Raw genomic sequence first — 27,749 nt, forward strand, 5'->3', positions numbered from 1 at the left:
CTGGAGATGGATGGTGGTGATGGTTGTACAATGTGAGTGTGCTCAGTGTCACAGGGATGTACACTTTAAATGGGTTACAATGGCAAACTGTTCTGCATGTTTTACCACAATAAAAAAAAGGGGGGAGGCCAGGTGCAGTGGCTCATGCCTGTATTCCCAGCACTTTGGGAGACCGAGGCAAGTAGATCACCTGAGGTCGCGAGTTGAAGACCAGCCTGACCAATGTGGAAAAACCCTGTCTGTATTAAAAATACAAAAAATTAGCCAGGCATGGTGGTGCATGCTTGTAATCCCAGCTACTTGGGAAGCCGAGGCAGGAGAATTGCTTGAACCCAGGAGATGGAGGTTGCAGTGGCCAGAGGTTGTGCCATTGCATTCCAGCCTGGGCAACAAGAGCTAAACTCCATCTCAATAAAAAAGTGTGGAAAGAAAAATAAGGGAAAGAAACATGAAAATTTGGAAAGTCATTTAGTCTGTCATCTGTAAACTGGTGATGATTAAGGACTTCCCATCTGGGTGAGATAGATGTGATAAAATATAAAAGCAGCTTGAAAAACCAAATAACCTATTCTGCCAGCTACCTTAATTAGGTTCATGAGATGTCCATTTCCACCCCGCAGAAGGAACTCATTAACATTTTTCTCCTAACAGTTTTCCCTCCACTAAAAGTAGAAGTCAGAAAAGAGGGAGAAGAAAGTGCTGACAGAACAAGCAGTGAGCTGCCAGGCACAGTGGCTCACGCCTGTAATCCCAGCACTTCAGGAGGCCAAGTCAGGAGGATCACTTGAGCCCAGGAGTTAGAGACCAGCTTAGGCAACATAGCAAGATCCTACCTCTACTATATATATATATATATTATATAATTATAGTACAGGTATATATTAATATATATTATATATAATAAATATATAATATATATTATTTATATCTATATTATATATATTAATATATAAATATATATATAGTAGAGGTAAGTTCTCACTATGTTGCCCAAGCTGGTTATATATATAATATTATATATATACACATTTTTAATTATCCAGGCATAGTGACTCATGCCTGTGGTCCCAGCTACTCAGGAGACCAGGGAAGGAGGATCACTTGAGCCTGGGAGGTTGAGGCTGTAGTGAGCCACGATCACACCACTACACTCTAGTCTGTGTCACACAGCAAAACACTGTCTGAAAAACGTTTTTTTAAATCACAAAAAAGAGGTACTGAGCTATAATAAGTCTAAGTTACAAGTAAAGAATCAATGACAGAATTGAAGGAGATAATTCACCTAAGAGCTGTTAATACATTGACAGGTGCTTACCACACTGAATATTTTATATGTGTTAATTCTTGCAAAATCTGAGGTTGATGTTATAAGATCCACAAGTAACTGCTACCAAGCTAAATATCTACCACTGTGGCTGCCCTCACCCTGGGGATCCTTTTCCACCCAAGTGTCCTCCATTCCTGGAATTGCATCTCTGTCTCTTCTTCAAACGATCTCCTGGGCTGTTTCAGCATCTACCACCTCTGTCTCTTATCACCTGCGCTATGCACCAAGCTTGACTCACCTCAGTCACACACTAGTCCTGGGCACATCTAGCCAAGCTTTTAACATTGCATGGTAGGCTGGGTGCGGCAGCTCACGCCTGTAATCTCAGCACTTTGGGAGGTCGAGTCGGGTGGATTACGAGGTCAGGAGTTCGAGACCAGCCTGGCCAACATGGTGAAACCCCATCTCTACTAAAAATACAAAAATTAGCCAGGACACGGTGGCATGCACCCATAGTCCCAGCTACTCAGGCGGCTGAGGCAGGAGAATGGCTTGAACCCGGGAGATGGAGGTTGCAGCGAGCTGAGATCGCACCATTGCACTCCAGCCTGGGTGACAGAGTGAGACTGTCTCCAAAAAAAAAAAAAAAAAAAAAAAGGCAAGGTGGTGGGTAAGTGAGGAAGTGAGTGTCAAAAAAGACAGCAAGCATGGTGGGTAAAAGGAGGAGTGGGAGGAAAGGTGAGTGAAGCTGGAGACATAAATAATCCTTCTACCTTCCTCATAAACAGAGGCTGGAAGTTAGACAATTGGTCACAAGCTAACTGGTCTGTCTTGGTTCATGGGCTTCATAATTTGGAGGCAGCCTAGAAAAACAGTTCAGCAGTCAAGGTACACTGGAATCCCTTCTATCTCATCTCTTCTCTTTTCCTGAACCACCAATTACCCATTCCAGACAGACAAGACCTATTATGGACCCCCTGAGTCCTACAAAGTAACATTGGCCTGACTGTACAGTGGCTTTGAAATCATCTGACTACTGTAAAAAAAAATGTTGCTTTAAGATACTTTGATGTAACTGAATTCAAAGACAAACTTAGAAACTGTAGAATAACAACAAAAACCCTAAATACAAAATTTAGTAATTGAGTAGATTAAATATGATTGACTTATTGAGTATTGATTACTAAAAATTTAGTAATTGAGAATTTGTGGATCAAGCATTAAACAGAGGATATCCCTGTGTTTTGTTTTTTGAGATGAAGTCTCGCTCTGTCGCCAGGCTGGAGTGCAGTGGCACGGTCTCAGCTCACTGCAACCTCTGCCTCTTGGGTTCAAGCAATTCTCTTGCCTCAGCCTCCTGAGTAGCTGGGACTACAGGTGCCTGCCACCATGCCCAGCTAATTTTTGTGTTTTTAGTAGAGATGAGGTTTTACCATGTTGGCCAGGATGGTCTCGATCTCTTGACCTTGTTATCTGCCCACCACGGCCTCCCAAAATAGCTGAGATTACAGGCATGAACAACTGCACCCAGCCATCCCTGTTTTGTTTTGTTTTTGTTTTGTTTTTTCTCTGAGACAGTCTCGCTCTCACCAGGCTGGAGTGCAGTGGCACGATACCTGCTTATTGCAACCTCCACCTCCCGGGTTCAAGCAATTCCCCTGCTTCAACCTCCTGAGTAAGTGGGACTACAGGCACGTACCACCACACCTGGCTAATTTTTTGTATTTTTTGTATTTTAGTAGAAATAGGGTTTTACCACGTTGGCCAGGATGGTCTCAATCTCCTGACCTCGTGATCTGCCTGCCTTGGACTCAAAGTGCTGGGATTACAGGTGTGAGCCACTGCACCCAGCCCATCCCTGTTGTTTTTAAAGAAACAATCGCGAAATCTCTTGTCAGATTATCAGAAATAACATGGTTGGCCAGGTGTGGTAGCTCACGCCTGTAATCCCAGCACTTTGGGAGACCAAGGCTGGAGGATCGGTTGAACTCAGGAGTTTGAGAGCAGCCTGGGCAACATGGCAAAACTCCATCTCTACTTAAAAAAAAAAAAAAAAAAATACATGGTGGCACACACCTGTAGTCCCAGCTACTCGGGAGGCTGAAGTGGCAGGATCTGTTGAGCCTGGGAGGCAGAGGTTGCAGTGAACCAAGATGGTGCCACTGCACTCCAGCCTGGGTGACAGAGAGAGACCCTGTCTCAAAGAAAAATCAATGCAGAGTCTAATACTTCTTGGGGGAATCAATATAAGTGAAAATAAAAGCATATTAGGAGTTCTGGATGTCTATGTGACTTAATCCCAGTATAATAATTATGGAATTATAAATATATCGATCCTACTTCTCAATCCATGAGAATTAAGGCTTTGGGTTTTCCGGAGGTATTTTTATATCCTTTGCTTTATTGAATTCTCTCAGTACCTCCAAGACTTAAAAACATGATACCAAGGAGGACATAGTCAAGACTGAAGGCACAGCCAACTTATGACCAGACAATATTAGACTAGGATTCCAGACCTGGGTGTGTAATGAGCTGCCTCCCACAACCGTGATAAAGCCTCCTGCAGGGAACAGCTCAATTGTCCCCACAAATGGTGACATCAGAGTGACACACAGGCCAGGATGTTCTGGTGGCGTTCCCCCAAGATCCGTGGTCAAGCCACGTGACATCCGATCCGTGGAATCACCACCACCACTTGTCTTCAAGGTCATTAAAATCCCAAGCACACTTGAGTTTCAGACAGAGCTCCTCCTGGGAGGGCTGCATCTCCTCTCTCACTACGCTGTGCAAGTCTTTTTGAATCCTGCAAAAAAAAAAAGTAGTAACTGAAGTTTAGAAGCAGTGAAGCACTTTAGAAGTAATGATTTTTTTTTAAAGGTTGAGGGGAAAATGTGCAGGTTTGTTACATGGGTCTATTGTTTGGTATATGAATGATCCCATCACCCAAGTGAATATTCACCTGACACGTAGTTTAACCCTTGCTTCCCTCCCACCCTCCTCCCTCTAGTGGTCCCCAGTGTCTACTGTTAACACTTTTTTTTTTTTTTTTTTTTGAGATGGAGTCTCACTCTGTCACCCAGGCTGGAGTGCAATGGCACGGATCTTGGCTCACTGCACCCTCCACCTCCCAGATTCAAGCAATTCTCCTGCCTCAGTCTCCAGAGCAGCTGGAATCATAGGTGCCTGCCAGCACGCCCGGCTAATTTTTGTATTTTCAGTAAAGACTGGGTTTCACCATCATGTTGGCCAGGCTGGTGTCGAACTCCTGACCTCAGGTGATCCACCTGCCTCAGTCTCCCAAAGTGCTGGGATTACAGGTGTGAGCCACTGTGCCGGGCTACTGTCACCATCTTTAAATCCACATGTACTGATTGTTTAACTCAAACTTGTGAGAATATGTGGTATGTGGTTTTCTATTCCTGCAAATTCACTTAGGCTAATGGCCCCTGGCTGCATCCATGTTGCCACAAAGGACATGGTTTCATTCCTTTTTAGGGCTGTGTAGTAGCCCATGGTGTATATGGACTACATGCTTGTGTGTGTTCCTCACGGCACTATTCACAGTAGCACTGACATTGAACCAGTCTAGGTGCTTATCAACAGCTGGCTGGAAGCAGTGAAGTACAGGCAGGGTGCGGTGTAAAGGGGCAAACTGATATAAAGCAACAAAGGTTTAGGCAAAAGTAATTGCCATTTTTGCCATTAACAGTAATGGCGGCCGGACACAGTGGCTCACACCTGTAATCCCAGTACTTTGGGAGGCTGAGGCAGGTGGATCACCTGAGGCCGGGAGTTCTAGACCAGCCTGACCAACATGGAGAAACCCTGTCTCTACTAAAAATACAAAATTAGCCGGGCATGGTGGAACACGTCAGTAATCCCAGCTACTCGGGAGGCTGAGGCAAGAGAATCGCTTGAACCCGGGGGGCAGAGGTTGCAGTGAGCAGAGATCGCGCCATTGCACTCCAGCCTGGGCAGCAAGAGCGAAACTGTCTCAAAAAAAAAAAAAAAAAAAAAAAAGGCGAAAACCATGACTTTAAAACCACTGCATTCAAAGTAACAGCAAACAACACAATGACTTTGGCACCACCCTACAGAGAGACTAACAAATGAAGGTAACTTTTGTTTACCCTTTGATTGGGACCTCCCACCACCTGAGCCTAACCCACAGCTGTCAGGGAGAAGATCTGATGGCACAGGAACCCCTTTCCATAGAGAAAAGGCACAAGCACAAAGGCAGGGGATGAGAAAACCATGGTGCAGATGACACAAGGGACCTCGTGGGCAGGCCAGGGTAACTCAGGCCATTGTCACTGCGTATGAATAAATCCACGCACTTCTCAATCTGCATCTAGCAATTTTTGAAAAATAAAATCTGAGCATTCTACAAGAGGAGGTGAGGGTCTGGGCACCCAGTCAGAAGTCCCTTCCTCACACATGCATGACAGACAGCAGAGAAGCTCCATCGTTAATGGTCACTGTCTCAGAACCCTTTTTAAAACGCACCACTGAAGTGTGAAGTTGGCAACATCAAATCTTAAATCTAAAAGGTGCAGATTGTGACTCACTTCCAAAGAAGGCAAGGTTCCTTGGCATCTGAGATGACTTCTGCTGAAATGTACCTAATAACTGTTAACTGCTTACCTTTCTCCATGCCCCCCAACTTTTTTGTTTTGAGACAGGGTCTTGCTCTGTTACCCAGGCTGGAATGCATGATCATAGCTCACTGCAGCCTTGAACTCCTGGGTTCAGGCAATCCTCCCACCTCAGCCTCCCAAGTTGCTGGGACCACAGCTAATACTTTTTAAATTTTTGTAGCGACAGGATCTCCCTATGTTGCCCACACTGGTCTTGAACTCCTGGCCTCAAGTGATCCTCCTGCCTTGGCCTCTCAAAGTGCTGGGATTACAGGCATGAGCAACTGCAGCCAGTCTGCTTACTTTTCTGATTTCCTTAGAATACTGGATGGGGTAGAGAGTATTCTAATTAAATGTTGTTCTTTCAGTGCCTCAAAGGGGCAACATAAAGCTTGGTGCAACCTCAGGGCCTTTGCACATGCTACTGAAACATCCGTAGTACATTCCACCCTTCATCTCTAGTCACCTCTCATGTTCCCTTCCTGATGTAGGGACTCCTCCTTCCAGCCTCCTTGGGACTCAGGATCAATGGCACCACCTCAGGCAAGCCCCTTGCTATTCTGGTCACCCTCCTGTCTCATCTCAACCCAGAGTTTCTTTCACAGCATTCGTGACAACAGAGATTGCTTTTATGTCTCAGACCTGTGATCTCCTGGAGGAGAACTCAAGACTTGTGAGGACAAGGCTCATGTTCATTTGTCTGTCTACCATGCCATGGTGCTTGGCCCAGAGTCGGTATTGAAAAAGAAGCCACGAGTTAATGGCTGTGGAGTGAAATGTAGAATAGGTACAAGAATGATAAAAATGAGCAGGCTCTCAAAATACCCAAAACTCTCCAGGACTGTACCATCCAGTATGAAGATCATTAGCCCTAAGTGGCTGTTAAGATTTAATTATTAGGTTGATGCAAAAGTCATTGCCCTTTTTGCCATTAAAAGTGATGGCAAAAACCATTAGTTTAAAACCACTGCATTAACAGTAATAGCAAACACCACAATTACATTGCACCAACCTAATAAAACTAAACATTTAAATTTATGTTAAAGAAAACAGGCCGCTAGCCAGGAGCCATGGCTCACACCTATAATCCCAGCACTTTGGGAGGCTAAGGCAGGTGGATCACCTAAGGTCAGGAGTTCGGGACCAGCCTGGCCAACATGGTGAAACCCTGTCTCTACTAAAAATACAAGAACAACAACAATAAATTAGCCAAGTGTGATGGCATGCGCCTGTAGTCCCAGCTACTGGGGAGGCTGAGGCAGGAGAACTGCTTAAACCAGAAGGAGAAGGTTGTAGTGAGCTGAGATCATATCACTGCATTCCAGCCTAGGTGACAGAGTGAGACTCCATCTCAAAAACAAAAACAAAAACAAAAACAGTCTGGGCACAGTGACTCACACCTGTAACCCCAGCACTTTGGGAGGCCAAGGCACGTGGATCACCTGAGGTCAGGAGTTCAAGACCAGCCTGGCCAACAAGGCAAAACCCTGTCTCTACAAAAATACAAAAATTAGTTGGTCATGGGGTCGGGCACGTGTAACCCCAGCTACTTGGGAGGATGAGGCAGGAAAATTGCTTAAATCGGGGAGGTGGAGGTTACAGTGAGTCAAGATGACACCACTGCACTCTAGCCTGGGTGACACAGTGAGACACTATCTCAAAAAAGGAGAAAGAAAAAAAAACTACAGTTCCCAGTCACACTAACCATGTTTCAAGTTCCCAATGATGAGATGCCGCTAGTGGCTACGTGGCAGGTGCACAGCAGGGAGAGAGATCATTCCCACCCTTACTGGAAGTTCCATTGGCCAGCACTGCCCGAGGAAGCTGACTGCAATGGAAACCTGACGCATGCTCTAGAAGCCTAGTCAATCTAGCCTTGTCCCTGTAGGTTCTTCCCCGAGGAAGCTGAGTGCAATGGAAACCTGACGCGTGCTCTAGAAGCCTAATCAATCTAGCCTTGTCCCTGTAGGTTCTTCCCCGAGGAAGCTGAGTGCAATGGAAACCTGACGCGTGCTCTAGAAGCCTAGTCAATCTAGCCTTGTCCCTGTAGGTTCTTCCCCGAGGAAGCCGAGTGCAATGGAAACCTGACGCGTGCTCTAGAAGCCTAGTCAATCTAGCCTTGTCCCTGTAGGTTCTCGCCCATGGAAAAGTCAGCGGGGATTACCCGAGTTTCTGCAGCCTGCATGTCGACTTTCTCAAAGCCTTACATAGCATCTTGACACCATCATGATCCAATTCGTTGCCTAGAAGATTCAGATTGACCAGGCTCTTACTGCTGCTGAGAACCGAGGAGAGATGCTGGCAGCAAGCAGTTGTCACATTGCATTTTGCCAACCTAGGGGCGGGCGGGAAGAAAGCATAACAGATAATCCTCTGAGACTGGAAAGTTAGTAAAGAGATATCACATCTACAGAAAAACTATTACTAAAACAGACTGCTTAAGAGTGGAGCACTTGCCCCCGTGCGGTGGCTCATGCCTGTAATCCCAGCACTTTGGGAGGCTGAGGTGGGTGGATCACGAGATCAAGAGATCGAGACCATCCTGGCCAACATGGTGAAATCCCCTCTCTATTAAAAATACAAAAATTAGCCAGGCGTGTTGGCACGTATCTGTAGTTCCAGCTACTCAGGACGCTGAGGCAGGAGAATTGCTTGAACCCAGGAGGCAGAGGTTGCAGTGAGCTGAGATCACACTACTGCACTTCAGCCTGGTGACAGCAAGATTCTGTCTTTAAAAAAAAAAAAAAAAAAAAAAAAAAAAGGGCTGGGTGCAGTGACTCACACCTGTAATCCCAGCACTTTGGGAGGCTGAGGTGGGTGGATCACAAGGTCAGGAGTTCAGCACCAGCCTGGAAGATGGTGAAACCCTGTCTCTACTACAAAAAAATACAAAAATTAGCTGGGTGTAGTAGTGTGAGCCTGTAATCCAATCCCAGCTACTCGGGAGGCTGAGGCAGAGAATTGCTTGAGCCCGGGAGGCTGAAGTTGCAGTGAGCCAAGATTGCACCACTGCACTCCAGCCTGGGCAACAGAGTGAGACTCCCTCTCACAAAAAAAAGGAAAAAAAAGAGTGGAGTACTTATTCCATGCTGGGCACCTTTTAAATACTGACACGTAACTCATCTAACCCATCCATCAATCCTATCAAAGGCAGATACTATTTTAAACTGTATTTGATGGAGGGGGAAACAAAAATTTAACCTGGCAGAATGTGAAACAAACCATTTTAGTATACAATGGATATGAGTTTATTAGATCTCTGAAAGAACTGAAATAGCACTATTATTCCTGATTTCCACTTTTTTTCTATCTTATTTCTAAATTCAACAATACAAAATTTGAACATATGGTTGGCTAGCTACTAGAAACACAAAGACAAAAGTGAGAAAGTACGTTAGATCAGTTTAACGCATCAGGAATCTCCACCTGAGTTCATAAATAACTATGACATGCTGGCCAGGCACCGTGGCTCATGTCAGTAATTTCAACACTTTGGGAGACTGAGGCGAGCAGACCACTTGAGCTCAGGAGTTTGAGACCAGCCTGGGCAACATGGTGAAACCTCATCTCTATAATAGAAAAAAATAGGCGAGTGTGGTAGCATACACCTGTTGTCTCAGCTACTCAGGAGGCTGAGGTGAAAAGATTGCTTGAGCCCAGGAGGCAGAGGTTACACAGACCTGAGATTGCACCACTGCACTCCAGCCTGGGTGAGAATGAGACCCCATCTTTAAAAAAACAAACAAACAAACAAACAAAGCCCTTCTTTTAGAAAGAAAAAGGGCAGAATGAGTCTCTCTCTTAAGGAAATAGTTCAGTAAGTTGCTTCATTAACTGATTCTTTTTAAGACGAACTTGGTTCAGAATGCATTTATGCCAAACTGTCTTAAATTTGGCACTGCAGATACCATTAACCTATTCATGTCCCTTTCAGGCCTATGAGAGAACAAGTCTAGTTTATGTTTAAACCAATGATTATTTGTGGTGTCTATAGAGTAGATTTAACAATCTCTGAACAGAGGTTTGAGGTGGCTGGTAAACCCCAGCAACGCTGGAGGTGGTTTCCAGTTTGAGTCGGTTCATTTGATACTAACAAATCCTGAAGAACACCTTTTCGGAAAACATCACTGAGCTCTTGGATTAGCGAGCCCTGGAGCCGTTCCCTACAGGAGAAATGGCTGTCATTTAAGCCACATTTAGCAAAAACTCCTATGTTTCAGAGCAACTCATCTGAGTGTGCTGAGTCTACGTTGCATGACGGTTAACAACCGTGAAGTGGAGATTCACAGTGCGGAGAGCAGGCTGCACCCACCCACCAGCACCTGGCGCCCACCGTGGACGGATTGGGAGGAATAATACTTGCAGTGTACCGAGGATAGTGGTAACAAGAGTGAAACACTTCTCTAAACGAGAAAAACTTCAAGCTTATCATGTAGCAGGAGAGATTTTTTTATTTTTTGAGATGGAGTTTAGCTCTTGTCCCTCAGGCTGGAGTGCAATGGTGCCATCTCAGCTCCCCGCAACCTCCACCTCCTGGGTTCAAGCGATTCTCCTGCCTCAGCCTCCTGAGTAGCTGGGATTACAGGTGCCCACACCTCTATACCTGGCTCATTTTTGTATTTTTTAGTAGAGATGGGGTTTCCCCATGTTGGCCAGACTGGTCTTGAACGCCTGACCTCAGGTGATCCACCCGCCTCAACCTCATCATATGCTGGGATTACAGGCATGAGCCACTGCTCCCAGCTAATTTGTGTATTTTTAGTAGAGATGGGGTTTCCCCATGTTGGCCAGGCTGTTCTCGAACACCTGACCTCAGGTGATCTGCCCACCTTGGCCTCCCAAAGTGCTGGGATTACAGGCGTGAGCCACAGCGCCTGGCCGAGATTTATTAGAGGAGGACTTGTCCTTCCTTTGCCTCACTTTCTAACCCCTGATGGGATCCTGTCATTTTATTTCCGTACTCGCAAAAGTAGAGAAGGGAGACTCTGCGAGGAGAACAGCATCAACTCACCCAAGTGTGTGCAACGCACGATGTGAAGGTTTCAGAGCCTCACACAGTAGCTTCACTCCATCATCCTGAAGATCATTTTGTCCCAAATCCAAGATTTTCACGTTATGATTATGCTTGAGGGCATTAGCCAGCTCTCGACAGCCCTCTCTTGTGAAAGAACAACCTGACAAACTGCAAAATAGAAATGTACAAAAGGGGGGAAAGTAATGGTGTCCCGAAACTGTGCTGTGTTTACGCCTGCCCATCTCACGTCCAAGGAGAGGAGACACCCTGAAGCCAGACTTCTGTCCCAAGCCTCAAATGAGGAGGGTGCTGAGTCAGGAGGGCCGAGACACCTCCAACAGCTCTATTTACCTGAGATAGAAAGAAAGCAGAGGGTACAGCAGTCCAGCCCTTTCCCACCCATGCCCCCCGCAGGTACATGAGTGTGAAGGGCCTCTCTGTGGTGGTTACCCCCCAGCACCCAGAGTTGGCTTGGTTATCACAGTGCACCATTCTCAGCCCTCGAGCTCAACAGTTGAGCTGAAAATACCAGGAATCTCCTATAATGGCAGGTCTGAATTTCCCAGAATAAATTACTATACCATAATAAGTTCAAGACAGTTAATCAAGGTGACTATTTGGAGAAAATATAGGATGAGGTGGGGAGGGATGAGAGAGGAGGGACAAGGAAAAGACAGGAGGAGAGAGGAATATTAGAAGGCTGATACCCTTATGCGGAGAAGGCGCATGGCAATCTAAAATCCTTAAATCCCCTCTCCCCTGCAAAAAAAGGTTTGGCCGGGTGTGGTGGCTCATGCCTGTAATCCCAGCACTTTGGGAGGCCAAGACAGGTGGATCACAAGGTCAGGAGATCGAGACCAGCCTGCCCAACATGGTGAAACCCCGTCTCTACTAAAAATACAAAAATTATCCAGGCATGGTGGTGGGTGCCTGTAATCCCAGCTACTTGGGAGGCTGAGGCAGGAGAATCACTTAAATCCGGGAGGCAGAGGTTGCAGTGAGCCAAGATTGTGCTACTGCACTCCAGCCTGGGCAACAGAGCGAGAGTCCGTCTCAAAACAATAAATAAATAAATAAAAATAGAAACAGTTTTGACTATGTGAACAATGTCCAGTGGCTAAACCCTCAAAGGCCAAGTGTAAGAGAACTGCCAGCCTGATAAATGATACATGCAAATCAAAGACAGTCAGGTCTCCCTAGAGTTTACACATGGTGGTCAAAGGGTACAAAAATCTCAGCAGGAATATCATTTTTTTATAGATCTATTGCATGTCATGGCGAATGTACTTAATAGAACATTGTACCTTTCAAAATTGCTAAAATAATTTCAAATATTTTCACCACAAAAAAGTATTTGAGGTGATGGACACGTTAACTAACTTTATTCCACTTTATATTCATAATCTTAACACTTTGCACACCCAAAACATATACAGATGGTAAATTTACAATAAAAAGATTAAGCTTTTAAAAACAAGAAAGAATTCCCTACAAGTGAGTAGGGAAAAAACAAAATGCAACTGGTAAAAAAAAAAAAAAAGTTTGTATCAGTGGTTGTCAGCATTTGAAAACATACTCAATTTCATTCTTATAAATGTGTTTATCACCCACGGGATGGGCCTCAAAATCATCTTAGAGGGAGAAATTAGTTCAACCATTGTGGAAGACAGTGTGGTGATTCTTCAATCTAGAACCAGAAATCCCATTTGACCCAGCAATCCCATTACTGAGTGTTGGTGAAGCTTTAATGAAAGGAGATAGGTCATAAATCAGTAATTGTTGAAGTTTGAGCATGGATTGGAGTATATGCTCTTCTCTCTACTCTTGCTTAAGTTTCAAATTCCCCTGGAAGAATAAAAAATCCATTGACCGGCCAGGTGCGGTGGCTCACGTCTTGGTACCTGCTAGATCACACATAACCAGCACCCAGTAAATACCCTGGGCAGAGGGTCTCCAATGGGCTGCCCTGGTAGACTGCACTTGGCATGATTGCCACAGCTGGTGGCTGGAGGAGTTGTGTGTCTTGTGTGATGTTGGAAATAAAGTTTGCAGTCTTAAGGAAAATGAGCACTCAGACCAAGGAGTTCTCAGCAAAGCAAATTTACTTCTGCCCAGAGGGATCCTTCTCTTTGGTCAGTGGCCCCGAGAGTGCATAGAACAAAGGAAAATCAAAGTTTTTATCCCTGATGCAAATCCTGACCCCGTGCCCTTTCCCCATTGGCTGGGGTCGAACCGCACTATCTAAACTAGACCTGATTGGCTAAACATCTGAACTTTCTCTTAGATAATGTGGGCCCGTAAGGGAGAAAGGGGAGAAGACGAAGAAGTCTTCTGCGATGATGAGCTAGAAAGCCAGTTTTCTTCCCAAATAAGGAAAGGAATGTGAGCTAACACTGAGAAGCCGCTGGAGCCTGGACATGTAAAGGCAGAAAAAGAAAAGGGAAGGGGAGGGGCACTGTGGATTAAAGAATAGAGGATTGATCAGGCTATTTGAAGAGAAACCTTGTCATATCCCACATGTAACTACATGGGGAAGAGGACTCTTGGGAGCTTATGTCTGGTTTCCTCTGGACTCTGTCCCAAGTCCCTTTCTCTTTGGTGATTTGCCTTGTGTCCTTTCACCCTGATGAAGTGTAGCGGTGAATACAACTCCGGGCTGAGTCCCCAGTCCTCCCATTGAAACATCAAACCTGGGGGCTGATCTCAAGGTCCCCCAGACACATACACATTCACAGTCATCCCACTTTCCCCGTCCCACACCCCCAACAAAACCAGAAGCTCCTCTATGGCAAAGAGCTTGTCCACACCTCACTCAAACCCCATCAGGAACTCAGGCATGGGTGCTTCAATTCCCCCCATTGCTCTCTTCCATCCACTCACTGAGAGGGAGCCAAGAAAACTTACTTCAGGCTCTGCAGGTTACAATCCGGGCGACCCAAGGCCTCACACAGGAACTTGACTCCCTCGTCTCCCAGGCGGTTCTTGCTCAGATTTAGGTGTGCCAGGCTCCTGTTCTGCAGGAGAGCATCTGACAAGTACCTGCAACTGGGTGCTCCCAGCTGGCAAAACCAGAGCCTGCAGGGTGAGAGCCACAGAGACAGATGCTCAGGGAAGCAGCCCAGATGGAGGCTCCCGGGGCAGAGCCTCAGGCCGCCTCCGAGTCTACACATGCAGCAGCTCCCTGGACCACGTGGCCTTTCTTTTCCGCTGGACACCAACCCAGTCTATGCTAGTACCTTGCGTATCATAACCCTCCCTCGGTCCAGATTTCTACAGTGGGCACATCAAGTCTGTGCTTCTCATTAGTGATTGGTTTAGGAAAAAATAGAGAAAAAAAATTTTTTTTTTTTTTTTTGAGACGGAGTCTTGCTCTGTCGCCCAGGCTGGAGTACAGTGGCCAGATCTCAGCTCACTGCAAGCTCCGCCTCCCGGGTTCACGCCATTCTCCTGCCTCAGCCTCCCAAGTAGCTGGGACTACAGGCGCCCGCCACCTCGCCCGGCTAGTTTTTTGTACTTTTTAGTAGAGACGGGGTTTCACCGTATTAACCAGGATGGTCTCGATCACCTGACCTCGTGATCCGCCCGTCTCGGCCTCCCAAAGTGCTGGGATTACAGGCTTGAGCCACTGCGCCCGGCGAGAAAAAAACTTTCAAGGCTCCAAGGTTCTGGAGCCAGTTGGGCACGGGTCCAAATGGGCTTGTCTGTCAGCAGCTGGGAGACCCTCGACAAGCTCCTGCACTCTTTTCAGCCTTCATTGCCTTCCGAAGTTCAGGAGGATGGTCTAGGAGAGAGCTGCCAGTGAGCCCATGAGCAGTGCGTGTGCTTGGGATGGCACTTGGCAAACAGGCAGTGAGCAGGTTGTAGAAGATTATTATGTCACTAATAGAGATGGCATATGTTAGATATGTATGTATTGCATAATATGTTTGTGTTAACATGTAAGTTTTATGAAAATATATGTAGTTATATACTATCATATATTAACTATTACATATATAATATACATATTACATAATACATATATCACTAATATATATTGAAATATATGTTACAATTATACATGTATATACATATAATTACAATTATATTACAAATTATAATTTAATAATTTGTTATATATAACTATATTATAATTAGTTGTAATTATATAATTACAATTATAATTGGTTAAAATTACAACATGTAATTATGTGTGTATGATCATGTTACAATGGGTAGAATTAACACAATTATAATTATACTAATTATTAGGGTTATACTTATGTTAGGGTTTAATACTAATTATAATTAGTTATCATAATGGTGTTACAATTCTACGCATTATATTATCATACACATAATTACACACGTATGATTAACTCACATTATACGTATGAATCACCTATAGATATTCCTGTTCTTGCAGACTCAGTGCTCAGTGGGCACTGGCCCTTTGCTACTTTGCCAGTTCAGAGTCCATGGTTCTCCAGGATCATGAATTTGGTGACACCTAAAGGCCCTTGGCCTTTCTGTTTTTTATACTCAGTCTTAGGAAGTTGTCCAGTCTCTGGAGAACCCAGCTTTCCCTCTATTCCACACCTGCACCACAGCAGCACAATGCAGCTAGAGAAAGGAGATCTAAAGAATCTCACTATGTGTCCACCACTGTATGGGGTCTCTCATCCTGGCACAGAAATCCTCTGGTAACATCTCACAGTCCTGCCTACAACTGCTCATGTAACATCTCTGCGTGGTTATTCGATAGGCATCTCAAGCTCCTATATCCCCAACCCAAACTCTTTTCACCCAGACCCAGCTCTGCCCGCAATCTTCCCCGTATTGGAGAATGGTCCCACCCTTTACCTAGCTGCCAACCTCACCCTTTGGGAGGTGTTCTTAGTACCCTCCCCTCCTCAACCACCTTGAATCCATCAGCAAACTCCATTGGTTCTACCTTCCCATCTATCCTGAAATCCTGTAACCTCCCCACGGGCCACTCTCTCCTGGTCGATAGGAGCCCCATCTCTTGCTCATACTGGTCTTTTTGTCCAGACTGTAGTCTACCTGTCAACAGCAGCCTGCACGACCTTTCAAAGTAGGTCAGATTACGGTCATGTCCCACTTCCAATCCAAGGATGACTTTCTATCTCACCCCAGACAAAACAGATTCCTACACAACCCAGCATGTCCCAGGCACCTCCATCTCCTCCCACTATCACCCTCACTCACTTTACTCCAGCCATGCTAGCTTCCTCATTGTTTTTCCAACATACTGTGCTCATTCCAACCTCACGCCTTTTTTTGAGACGGAGTCTCACTGTCATCCAGGCTGGAGTGCAGTGGTACGATCTCTGCTCACTGCAACCTCCAGCTCCTGGGTTCAAGCAATTCTCCTTCCTCAGCCTCCTCAGAAGCTGGGAATACAGGCACATGCCACACACCCGGCTAATTTTTTTTGTGTATTTTTAGTAGGGATGGGGTTTCACCATGTTGGTCAGGCTGGTCTTGAACTCCTGACCCCGTGATCTGCCTGCCTCAGCCTCCCAAAGTGCTGGGATTACAGGCACAAGCCACTGTGCCCGGCCCAACCTCAGGCCTTTCACTCTGCTGTTTCTTCTCTGCATACTGCTGCCTCCCCTTGCTTCATCTGAGTCTCTAATTTTAGTATCACCTCTTCAAATAGGTTGGTGAGAGAAGACCCTGCTGGGAAATCAACCCCATCCCCGTCATTCTATTCTCGTTCTGCTTTGTTTTTCTTCATATCTATTGTTTTGTTTTTATATGTCACTCTTAAAACTGTATCTTCCACCTATGGGCAGGAAGTAAATGTCATATCTACCACCCCAGCCTTGAGTCCTTGTTCTCTCTCTGCTAAGAGCTCACATATGGGTTGACCAAAAAATTCATTATTTCCTGGGGTCCTTGTGGAAATTAATTTTCTTGGCATAAACTCCAGAGATGGAATCAACAGATCTAGGATGCTAGTCGGAATCTGTTTTACAGCAATTCCTGGCACACAGTAACTACTCAGTGAATGTTACTTTTTAATAACGTAAATAGATAGCAGATGAAGAAACCATTATTCTTGGTATCTGTGCCCATAGAGTCATTTCTAGAAACGGAACCAGGGAAAACTCACTCCAGTCTCTCCAAGGCACACTTGGGGTGAGTCAGGGCCGCACACAACAGCTTGATGCCGTCATCTTGGAGCTGATTAAATCCCAGGCACAATCGAGTTATGTGTTGGATGCTGGTGAGAAACAAGACCAGGTCCTGACAGCTGGCCGCCGACAGGCTACATTTCTCCAGGCTGTGGAAGTTGCGGGTACAAGGTGAGCCTCAGCCACGATGCCCAGGTTCCTCTACTTTTCTCTCTCAACCCCTTAACCCCCGAGACCCAAACACTATGGGAAGATTAAATTGGAGAAAGAACAAAAGCTTAAAGGAGAAAAAGGGCCAGGTGCAGTGGCTCACGCCTGTAATCCCAGCAGTTTGGGAGGCCAAGGCGGGCGGATCACCTGAGGTCAAGAGTTCGAGAAGAGCCTGGCCAACATGGTGAAACCTCATCTCTGCTTTAAAAAAAAAAAAAAAAAAAAAAGGCTGGGCATGGTGGCGGGCACCTGTAGTCCCAGCTACTCAGAAAGGCTGAGGCAGGAGAACTGCTTGAACCCAAGAGGCGGAGGTTGCGGTGAGCCAAGATTGCACCACTGCACTCCAGTCTGGGTGACAGAGGGAGACTCCATCTCAAAAAAAAAAAAAAACCCAAAACAAAACAGTGAGTCAAGGTAGGATTTTCTCAGCCCTGCAGAGGTGTGGGCTGGATCACACTTAGCTGCAGAATGACAGCACCACCCTGTACATTACAGGACATCAGTAATAACCAGCCTTTACCCACCAGGTGTTACCCACTAGTAGCATCCCCCGCACCATCGTGACAACCAAATATGTTGTCCACGCATTGCCAAATATCCCCTGGGGGAAAAAAATCAAATCATCCCCAGTTTCAACTAATTTAACAGAATTCAGTTGAAAACCCCTAGATCTGGGGAGGATCAAAGAAGCCTAAGGAGATCATGCAAGGAAAGGCTGCCGGGTGAGACAGCCATGATCAAAGTGAGGGGAAACCTGGCTGGAACTGAGACCTAAGGTGGTGGGAAGAAAGAAGAGGCCAGGTGCGGTGGCTCACGCCTGGAATCCCAGCACCTTGGGAGGCCAAGGCGGGGGGATCACTTGAGGTCAGGAGTTGGAGACCAGCCTGGTCAACATGGTAAAACCCCATCTGTACTAAAATTACAAAAATTAGCTAGGGATGGTGGTGTGTTCCTGTAATTCCAGTTATTCTGGAGGCTGAGGTGGGAGAATCGCTTGAACCCAGGAGGTGGAGGTTGCAGTGAGCTGAGATTGTGCCACTATACTCCAGCCTGGGTGACAGAGTGAGACTCCATCTCAAAAAAAAAAAGAAAAAGAAAAAGAAAAAAAAAAAGGATAGACGACCGACAGACAGACAGACAGGTAGAGAGACAGACAAACAAACAGAGACAGAAACAGAGACAGAGAGACAGAGACAAACAGAGATATAGAGAGATAGAGAGATAGAGATATAGAGATAGATAGAGATAGAGATAGAGAAAGAGAGAGAGATAGAGGAATAGAGATAGAGAAAAAGGATAGATAGAGATAGAGAGAGAGAAAGATAGAAAGAGACACAAAGATAGAAACATAGAAACATAGATACATAGAAACATAGAAAGAGATAGAGATAGAAATAGAGATAGAAAGAAAGAGAAAGAAAAAGAGAAAAAGAACGAACGAAAGAGAAAGAGAAAGAGAAAGAGAAAGAGAAAGAGAAAGAGAAAGAAAGAGAAAGAGAAAGAAAGAAAGAAAGAAAGAAAGAAAGAAAATAAGTATGTCAATGTGACAAGTAAAGACAGTAGGGGGATCCCTGAGGTTCCCCAAAACATGCCCACTGCCACCCCCGCTGTGCCACCCCAACTTGCAAGGAAGATGCTTTGAGAAGGCCGCAAGACTTACGACAGCTGCTTGAGGGGACACGTTGGTAGCGTGGAGGACTCCCTCAGGCTTTTCACATCAGAGAGATCATTGTCCCCCAGGCTGAGGAAGCTGAGACTCGTGTTCTCAGTGAGTTTGAGAAAGAGCTGACAAGTCTGGTGGGTCAGGCCACAGGACTCCAACCTATCACAGAGACCCCGAGACAGACCGTTACTCTCCGAAAGAGTGATCTGCGTTTACAGAGCCCCCTGCTCCATGAATGAAAGCTGACTTTCTCCCTCTTTCTCTCTTTCAGAGGCTGGATGGCCTGCATGTCAATGCTACTCAAAGTGTGGTCCACGATCCAGCAAGGGCCGCATGACATGTAGCCTGTTAGAAGTGCTCATTCTCAGGTCCCACCCCAAATGTGCGGGATCTCTGCAGTTGAGTTCCTGGAATCTTTTTTTTTTTTTTTTTTTTTTTTTGAGTTGGAATCTTGCTCTGTTGCCCAGGCTGGAGGGCAGTGGCCTGATCTCGGCTCACTGCAACCTCTGCCTCCCAGGTTCAATCGATTCTCCTGCCTCAGCCTCCTGAGTAGCTGGGATTACAGGTGCATGCCACCATGCCCTACTAATGTTTATATTTTTTAGTAGAGACGGGTTTCACCATGTTGGTCAGGCTGATCTCGAACTCCTGACCTTGTGATCTGCCCACCTGGGCCTCCCAAAGTTCTGAGATTACAGGCATGAGCCACCGCGCCTGGCCTGGAATCTGTATTTTAAAACACCCACTAGGTGGGGCCAGGCACAGTGACTCACGCCTGTAATCCCAGCACTCAAGAGGCCGAGACAGGCAGATCGCTCGAGTCCAGGAGTTCAAGACCAGTCTGGACAACATGGCAAAACCCCATCTCTACAAAAAGTAGAAAAATTCACTGGGTGTGATGGCACACACCTGTGGTCCCAGCCACTCAGGGGCTGCTGTGGAAGGACTGCTTGAGCCAAGGAGGCAGTGGTTGCAGCAAGCGGAGATTGCATCACTACATTCCAGTGTGGGCAACAGAGTGAGACCCTGTCTCAAAAACAAAACAAAATAAGAAAGAACCTCCCCCAATGTGAGGCTGATACACATTAAAATTTGAGAACCACTGCTTCGCACATAGGAACATTTTCCTTTGCTCATTTCTCTGTCTCCTTTTGCTAAAATGCTGAGTGCTGTCAGCCCTCCCAATGGATCGTGGAAGCGAGGGGTAGTCTTGCAACCCCCCTTGACAGATCTAGGGAGCCAGAGACTTACCACAGATACTTGAGGTTACAAGCTGAATGTTTTAAAGCTTTAAGAATCAGGGGGACAGTCGCTCCCAGCTTGTTAGAGCTGAAGTTCAGATGGGTCAGCTTGCTGTTACCCTGAAGGACAAGAATGAGGTCCTGCAGAACCCACTCAGGAGTTACCGATTTGCACCTGAGGAAGGGAAGGGACATGGAAAGCTGGATTGGGGGAGAAGACTGGTTTCCAGGATCCCGTCTGCCTCCTCACCCTGCCTTCTACCACACGCACTGCCAAGGTTATACAGGGTACACAAGGCATCTAAAACAAGGGCTGAACCATGGTACTGGACCTTGAAAATGAAAACTAACATACTCCCCTCAAAAATCAGTAAACTCAGTTGCATGTACGAAGTGAGGAGTCCCTCCCTCCCTCTCCACCTCTCCTAGAGATCTGCCATGAAGAGGTCCTGGGGCCACCTACTCTTCTAGGAGTAGGTGTATTGTATGTGTGACCCCCCGCTACACACATACAATCCAACCTAGAAAGAAAAACTCAAGCCCAGCAAGAATAACTCTCTTGCATTTTCTTTAACTTCTTTCTCCTTATCTTGAGAACTAAATAAGACCAAAATTTTAATATTAAAAGAAAAATTTAAAAAGAAGACTGCCCAATCCCATTACTGGGTATATGCCCAAAGGAACATAAATTGTTCTATTATAAAGACACATGCACATGTATGTTCACTGCAGCACTATTCACAATTGCGAAGACAGGAGATCAACCTAAATGCTCATCAATGATGGACTAAACAAGAAAATGTACCTATACACCATGGAATACTATGCAGTCATAAAAAAGAACAAGATCATGTCCTTTCTGAGAACATGGATGGAGCTGGAGGCCATCATCCTTAGGAAGCTAATGCAGGAACAGAAAACCAAATACTAGATGTCCTCACTTATAAGTGGGAGCTAAACGATGAGAACACATGGACACAGAGAGGAACACTGGGGCCTGTTGGAAGGTGAAGAGTGGGAAAAGGCAGAGGATCAGGAAAAATAATTAATGGGTACTGGGATTAATATCTGGGTGATGAAATAATCTGTACAACAAACCCCATGACACACATTTACCTGTGAAACAAACATAAAGTTGTACCCATGAACTTAAATGTATTTTTTTTTTTTTTTGAGACAGAGTCTGGCTATGTCGCCCAGGCTGGAGTGCACTGGTCAGATCTCAGCTCACTGCAAGCTCCGCCTCCCGAGTTTATGCCATTCTCCTGCCTCAGCCTCCTGAGTAGCTGGGACTACAGGCGCCCGCCACCACGCCCAGCTAGTTTTTTGTATTTTTTTTTTTTTTTCAGTAGAGACGGGGTTTCACCGTGTTAGCCAGGATGGTCTCGATCTCCTGACCTCGTGATTCGCCCGTCTCGGCCTCCCAAAGTGCTGGGATTACAGGCTTGAGCCACTGCGCCCGGCCAACTTAAATCTATTTTTAAAAAATAAATGAAGGCCACAGCCCCTATTCCTGCCTCTCATGAGTTTGGTCCAGCTCACTCAGTACCACTGAGGTTTGAGGAAAATTCTGATCAAACCTTTCACTCTTAACTGGTTGAATTGATGCACGCATCTAGGCTTTAGACCTGGAAAAATAAGACCTAATGGTGGGCGAAAACCAAGGTAGAATTCCTTGGCCTAGATGCCAGATCATTCAGACAAATCCCACCTCAGATTCAACGCTATGCATTTCTCTATAGTTTTCCCCCCTTAATTGTTATGCAAGGTCCACCTCCATTTGCTAATTTCTTCCTATTTTCAAGCCAGATCTGAGACCCTGTCATTCATTCCTCCTTGGATCATATTAGCAGGGGACCAATATGCTTCCGTCCATAGCTGTCCTCCAGCTCTGGAGAGGACACTCCCCCTGCTCACCTTTATTTTAAAAGGTTGTTTTTAATTCACATACTTTTTCCCTTTTCTGCAGCTCATCTTTCTCCATAATTCATCCCAGGACAAGCCTAGAAAACCCTGGTGTTGCCTTCAAGAGGAAGGACATATACATCAAATGCAGCGGTATGCTGATAAATGTTACCCCTGGATCTCCAGGAAAAAAAAAAAAAAAAAAGTCCTAATTTATAGCTTTGCCAATTTCTGTGGTGTAAATTCTCCAAGCCGGTCATGGCCAATTTCGAACTGCCCACTTGCTGTCACTAAACAGAGTTACAAAGACAGGTACACACACAAGTAGCTCTCACCAGCTTGTAGGAGCTGGCTGCAACATGTCACTGGACAGAAATAAATGTATAGAACTGGTAATAGAAGTCCTGACGGCTTTCTTGATATCATTTGAACATACTAAGTACATTCTCCTCATGGTGCCTTCTATCTTGTTTTCTTGTCTTGGAATGTTTTCCCCCAGGTATCCACGGACACAGTCCCCCCTCCTCCCCTACGCCGAGTCACGTCGGTCTTTACTCAAATACCTTTTCAGTGAGACCCTTCTGCCTTTCCTACTGAAAACATGCAATCCACCTTCCTCCTCACACATCCTTTCTGAGCCTCCAGTTTTCTTCAGGAGATGCCACCCTCTTGGGTCCTATTGTGATCATTTTGTTTGCTTCCCTGACACAATGTAAGATCCCCGACAGCAGGAGTCATCTGTTGGCTTCACTGCTAGAACCTCCGAACTGAGAACAGAACCTGGCACACAGGAGACGCCCGGTACTCACGGAAGGCAGCAGTGACCCATCAAACGCTACCTACTGTTGCTTAAGACACGAAACCGTCTCAGACTACACGTGTCTACAGCTCCTCTTGAGTGCTTTGACTCCACCATACCCTTGAGGTTTTCTACTCCTTCAAATCCAGCTCAAAACAGCAGGACTGAGGCCCTAGGGAAAAATTACTTTGTCTACAGGTACCTCTAGCGTGAGATCATTCCTGATAGATCGGCATTTTAAAATTTCAGCCTGCTTCGCCTAAGTAGCAGTTTCTTAAATATAAACACAGTTTATTGTATCCTCCTGAGCACCTAGCTTGCCTTCTGGCAAATAGGTAGCCATAGGTTGGATGGCCTGCATGTCAACACTACTCTAAGTGTGGTCCACGATCCAGCAAGAGCAGCATGACGTGGTAGCCTGTGAGAAGCGCTCATGTCCCACCCCAAACGTGCAGGATCTCTGCAGTTGAGTTCCTGGGAATTTTTTTTTTTTTTGAAATGGAGTCTCGCTCTGTCACCCAGGCTGGAGTGCAGTGCTGTGAACTTGGCTCACTGTAAGCTCCGCCTCCCAGATTCACGCCATTCTCCTGCCTCAGCCACCCGGATAGCTGGGACTACAGACGCCCACCACCACGCCTGGCTAATTTTTTGTATTTTTTAGCAGAGACAGGGTTTCACCATGTCAGCCAGGATGGTCTCGATCTCCTGACCTCATGATCCATCAAAAGAGAGAAGTTATACTTCTCAAAAGAGAAGTACTCATCAAAAGAGAGAACTTGGGTGATTCTCCTAGGGTATCCTCTTGAGCTGCTGGCGTCTCACACTTACGTCAGTTTCTGGACTTTGCATCTTGGATTTTTCAGTGCAAGACAGAGACCCTTCACAGAGGAAGCATGAAGTTTGCTGTTACTCAGGTCTAGCTCATGCAGATTCTCATTCGTGACCAATGTAGAACAAATACTGTTCCAGGCGTGCATCCTGGAATCAACCTCGCTTGTCCTTCATGAGGGAGAGAGAGAACACCGTAAGAGCAAAGTAGCCTCAAGCAGCACCTGGAACACCACCTACGGGACACAGAAAGAAGCCCTAACAAAATTATTACAATTTTCCTAATGGGGCTGGGTGCAGTGGCTCACGCCTGTAATCCCACCACTTTGGGAGGCCAAGGCAGGAGGATCACTTGACGTCCGGAGTTTGAGACCACCATGGCCAACGTGGTGAAGCCCCATCTCTACTAAAAACACAAAAATTAACCAGGCGTAGCAGTGCATGCCTGTAATCCCAGCTACTTGGGAGGCTGAGGCAGGAGAATGGTTTGAACCTGGGAGGTGGAGGTTGTAGTGAGCTGAGATCGCACCATTGTACTCCAGACTGGGTGACAGAGCGAGATTCTGTCTCAAAAAAAAAAAAAAAGACCGGGCACAGTGGCTCACACCTGTAATCCCAGCACTTTGGGAGGCCAAGGTGGGCTGATGACAAGGTCAGGAAATCAAGATCATCCTGGCTAACACAGTGAAACCCTGTCTCTACTAAAAAATACAAAAAGTTAGCTGGGTATGGTGGCAGGCGCCTGTAGTCCCAGCTACTCGGTAGGCTGAGGCAGGAGAATGGCATGAACCCGGGAGGCAGAGGTTGCAGTGAGCTGAGATTGTGCCATGCACTCTAGTCTGGGCAACAGAGCAAGACTCTGTCTCAAAAAAATAAAAATAAAAAAAAACCACTTCCTAATGCAATGGGCTCTGAATGTTAAGAGTAATCGAGTATTAAAGTCATAAATCAAGCTTTTATTTCACAAGAGATGAGGGAAGTAAAATAGAAGAAACATTTCTTAAGTACCTAAAGGGTATATGCAGTTATACCCCGCAGGCCCACAGCTGCAGCACTGTTAAGAGTCATGTTTCCAGTTTTGGCAGAGGTGGGTGGGGGTGGGGCAGGGAGGTTGTGCACACACACGTCCATTTTCAAATGAAGATTTCTGGGGCCCATCTCATATCTCTTAATCAGAATATCCCCAGGATAGGAAATGAAAACTGAAATCAATGTGCAGTTTAATGTCCCTGTACTCAGCCATCCCGGACGAAGCATGCGGGCCTGTTTTTGTGCCAAATAATACTGAAAACGGACAAAAACACCTTCACTACCTGCTCCAGGAAAGAGCTGCTCTTGGAAGATAAGACTAGGAGCCAACTTCCTGGCTTACTGACCCATGCTAATCCTCAACACTTGCTTCAAGACTCTGGCCCATCAATGCAAGGCAATTATCTGAAACTCTGTCCAATCCAAACCAATTCTCTTTCATTACCCACCCTAAAACTCACCCACCTTAAAAATCATCCAGCTCAGGTTCTAGAACTCTATACATGTCCTCCTCCGACTTCGTGCTCCCAAGACATGACTAGACTCTATAAGGTATCTCTCCCTTACTGAAGTAAAAATCATAAGCTTAGTTTTGCAGGACCTCATTCTTGTCCTTCTGGGTTACAGCAAGCTGACCCATCTGAACTTCAGCTCTAACGAGCTGGGAATGACTATCCCCCTGATTCTTAAAGCTTTGAGACACTCAGCTTACAACCTCAAGTATCTGTGGTAAGTCTTTGGCTCCCTAGATCTGTTGGGTGGGGGGGCGGGGGTTGCAAAACCACCCCTAGTTCCCATGATCCATTGGGAGGGTTGACAGCACTCAGCACTGTAGCAAAAGGAGACAGAGAAATGAGCAAAGGAAAATGTATCTATGTGTGGAGCAGTGGTTCTCAAATTTTAATGTGTATCAGCCTCACCTGGGGGGTGGTTATTCTTTATTTTGTTTTTGAGACAGGGTCTCACTCTGTTGCCCAGGCTGGAGTGCAGTGATGTGTTCTCCACTCGCTGCAACCACTGCCTCCTTGGCTCAAGCAATCCTCCCACCACAGTCCCCAAGTGTCTGGGACCACAGGTGTGTGCCACCACACCCAATTAATAACCACTCAGTCATGGGCATTCAGTTACATACGAGCAGATGTCTTAGCATAATGCCTGGTACTTAAACCTTCCATATTGTATGCCTAAGATATAAAGATCTGTCTGTAAGTAGATCAATTAAATTAGCTAGGAAACTAGATGATGCCTAAAGGACAATATTCTTTCAAGCTGGAGCTGCTCCAGACCATCTGGTCAGAAATAAGCATGAATACAGAACGACAACACATCCCTGGTTTTGCATGAAAGAATTTGCACAGAGCCTGAGAAAATAGGAGAAAGTTGAGAAAGAAATGGTTTGTAATACTCACTCCAGAATTTCCAAGTCCCTTTCAAGGATGTGACTGCTAACAGAAAGCCTTAGCTTACTTAACCTTTTACAGTGCTTTAGGCAAAATGAAGAAGCTTGGAGTTCTTCGTCCCCCGGAATATTAAGGTCAACTTCAAAGATATGACCCAGCATCTTCTTCGCCAAGTCTTCCTCCTGGGACTCGTGTAGGCAGTGAAAAAGTTGTAGAACATGAAATTGGAGAGAGGCACTTTCAGCCTTACCTAACTCTTCTCCCCACTTTAATAATTCCTCCATTACCCTGGGAGACATTTTACAATGCAACGTATCTTCCAGTTCTCTTGCTAGGTTTTTTTTAAAAAGACCGAAGAAGAACAGAACCACTGGAGTCCAGTAGGCTTCTTTGTTAAGCAAGACATCTCGCAGTAATATCTTCATCTCTTGTGGCTTCGTGGAATGGGGAAGGAGTTCTCTAGGTTCCTCTAGCACGAAGGACATGGCTGCAAAAAACTCCTGGAAACTTAGGTGGGTGAAAGTAATGCAACCCCTACAGTCGTTGCCTTTTTGAATAATATTGAACTTGTAGAGACAATCAATGAAAGGCACTTCCAGGCCCTCGAGCTCAGTGTCTTCTCTGTCAAACGTGAAGTTTATAGACCACAGCCCCTCCATGGCCAGATTGCAGAGGGCCCTCCATTGTCCTGGCCAGCTTTCATCTGCCAAATCCACCTCTGCTGTGGAGAACAAGTTGGAGAAAAAATAGGCATACAGACTGGTGGTGGTCTGTGTGATTGACTGGAGATCATAATACCTCACCTTCGACTGCTTCAGACAGGAACATACGGTCCAACACACCATGGGGGCACTGCAGGAATGAAAGAGATTTTCGTTTTTTCTTATCTGTTGCAGGATTTTCTCAACCTCCCTTGAGTCTTCAAAGTGTCTCATGAAATATACCCACAGGTCTTCCTCTGTGAATCCTGTAATTTGTACAAAGCAGGGATTCACTAAGGAGGGCTTAAGATCTATCACAAAACAGTTCTTGATCGTGATCAGTAAGGTAGCCAGGGGAACCAATTCTTTCTTCACCAAGCTGAGTAGGATTTTGGTTACCGGGAGCTCCTGGTACCAGTCTGTACATGGTGAGCCATCATTCAAGCTCTCAGAGCTTGGCTCAGATATGATTATTTCCTCAAAGCCATCAATAATAAACAGGAGCTTCTCTGGTTGAGACATGAACTCTTCAATGGGGGCATCGGAATCAGGCCAATCCAAAGAAATCAATTCAGCAAAGCTAGTTTCTTTCATGTACCTTATTTTATGGCAGCTGAGAAAGAACACATAGGAGAATTTTTCCTGAAAGAGAACTCCATTTGCCCAGTGCAGCATAGCCTGCATTGCCAAGGTGGTCTTCCCAACCCCTGCCCTCCCTACCACGACTATCGTCTGAGCCTGGGTTCTAGTCCTCTTAGGATCCAGTAGGCGCTGCAGTTCCTCATGTTCACCCTCTGATGTATTACGGATATATACGTGGTCTTTAGGCCAATCGATTTTGTCCCATGTCTCCAAAAGTTTAGCCGTCATCTTCTCTCTGTATTTTCTTCTGTGGTCTAGAGATGGGGAAGGGGG

The 27,749-nt window shown here is 45.8% G+C and overlaps 1 protein-coding gene across 1 annotated transcript in view; it reads right to left on the bottom strand.

Annotated features, from left to right (window-relative positions):
* Window positions 1-3,650: 3,650 nt before the first annotated feature.
* NLRP13 (NLR family pyrin domain containing 13) overlaps window positions 3,651-27,749 on the bottom strand; it is a 51,093-nt gene continuing 26,994 nt past the window's right edge. Inside the window, exons 7-15 of the mRNA XM_065534965.2 lie at window positions 26,143-27,730; window positions 23,705-23,875; window positions 20,183-20,347; window positions 18,929-19,090; window positions 17,037-17,207; window positions 13,823-13,993; window positions 10,916-11,086; window positions 8,069-8,239; window positions 3,651-4,070 (exon numbers count right to left, since the gene is read on the bottom strand). Coding sequence (XP_065391037.1) covers window positions 3,950-4,070; window positions 8,069-8,239; window positions 10,916-11,086; window positions 13,823-13,993; window positions 17,037-17,207; window positions 18,929-19,090; window positions 20,183-20,347; window positions 23,705-23,875; window positions 26,143-27,730 — 2,891 coding nt within the window. The 3' untranslated portion in view covers window positions 3,651-3,949. The remainder of the gene's footprint in view (window positions 4,071-8,068; window positions 8,240-10,915; window positions 11,087-13,822; window positions 13,994-17,036; window positions 17,208-18,928; window positions 19,091-20,182; window positions 20,348-23,704; window positions 23,876-26,142; window positions 27,731-27,749) is intronic.

Source organism: Macaca fascicularis, chromosome 19 (genome assembly GCF_037993035.2).
Source record: "Macaca fascicularis isolate 582-1 chromosome 19, T2T-MFA8v1.1".
Taxonomy (NCBI): Eukaryota; Metazoa; Chordata; class Mammalia; order Primates; family Cercopithecidae; genus Macaca; species Macaca fascicularis.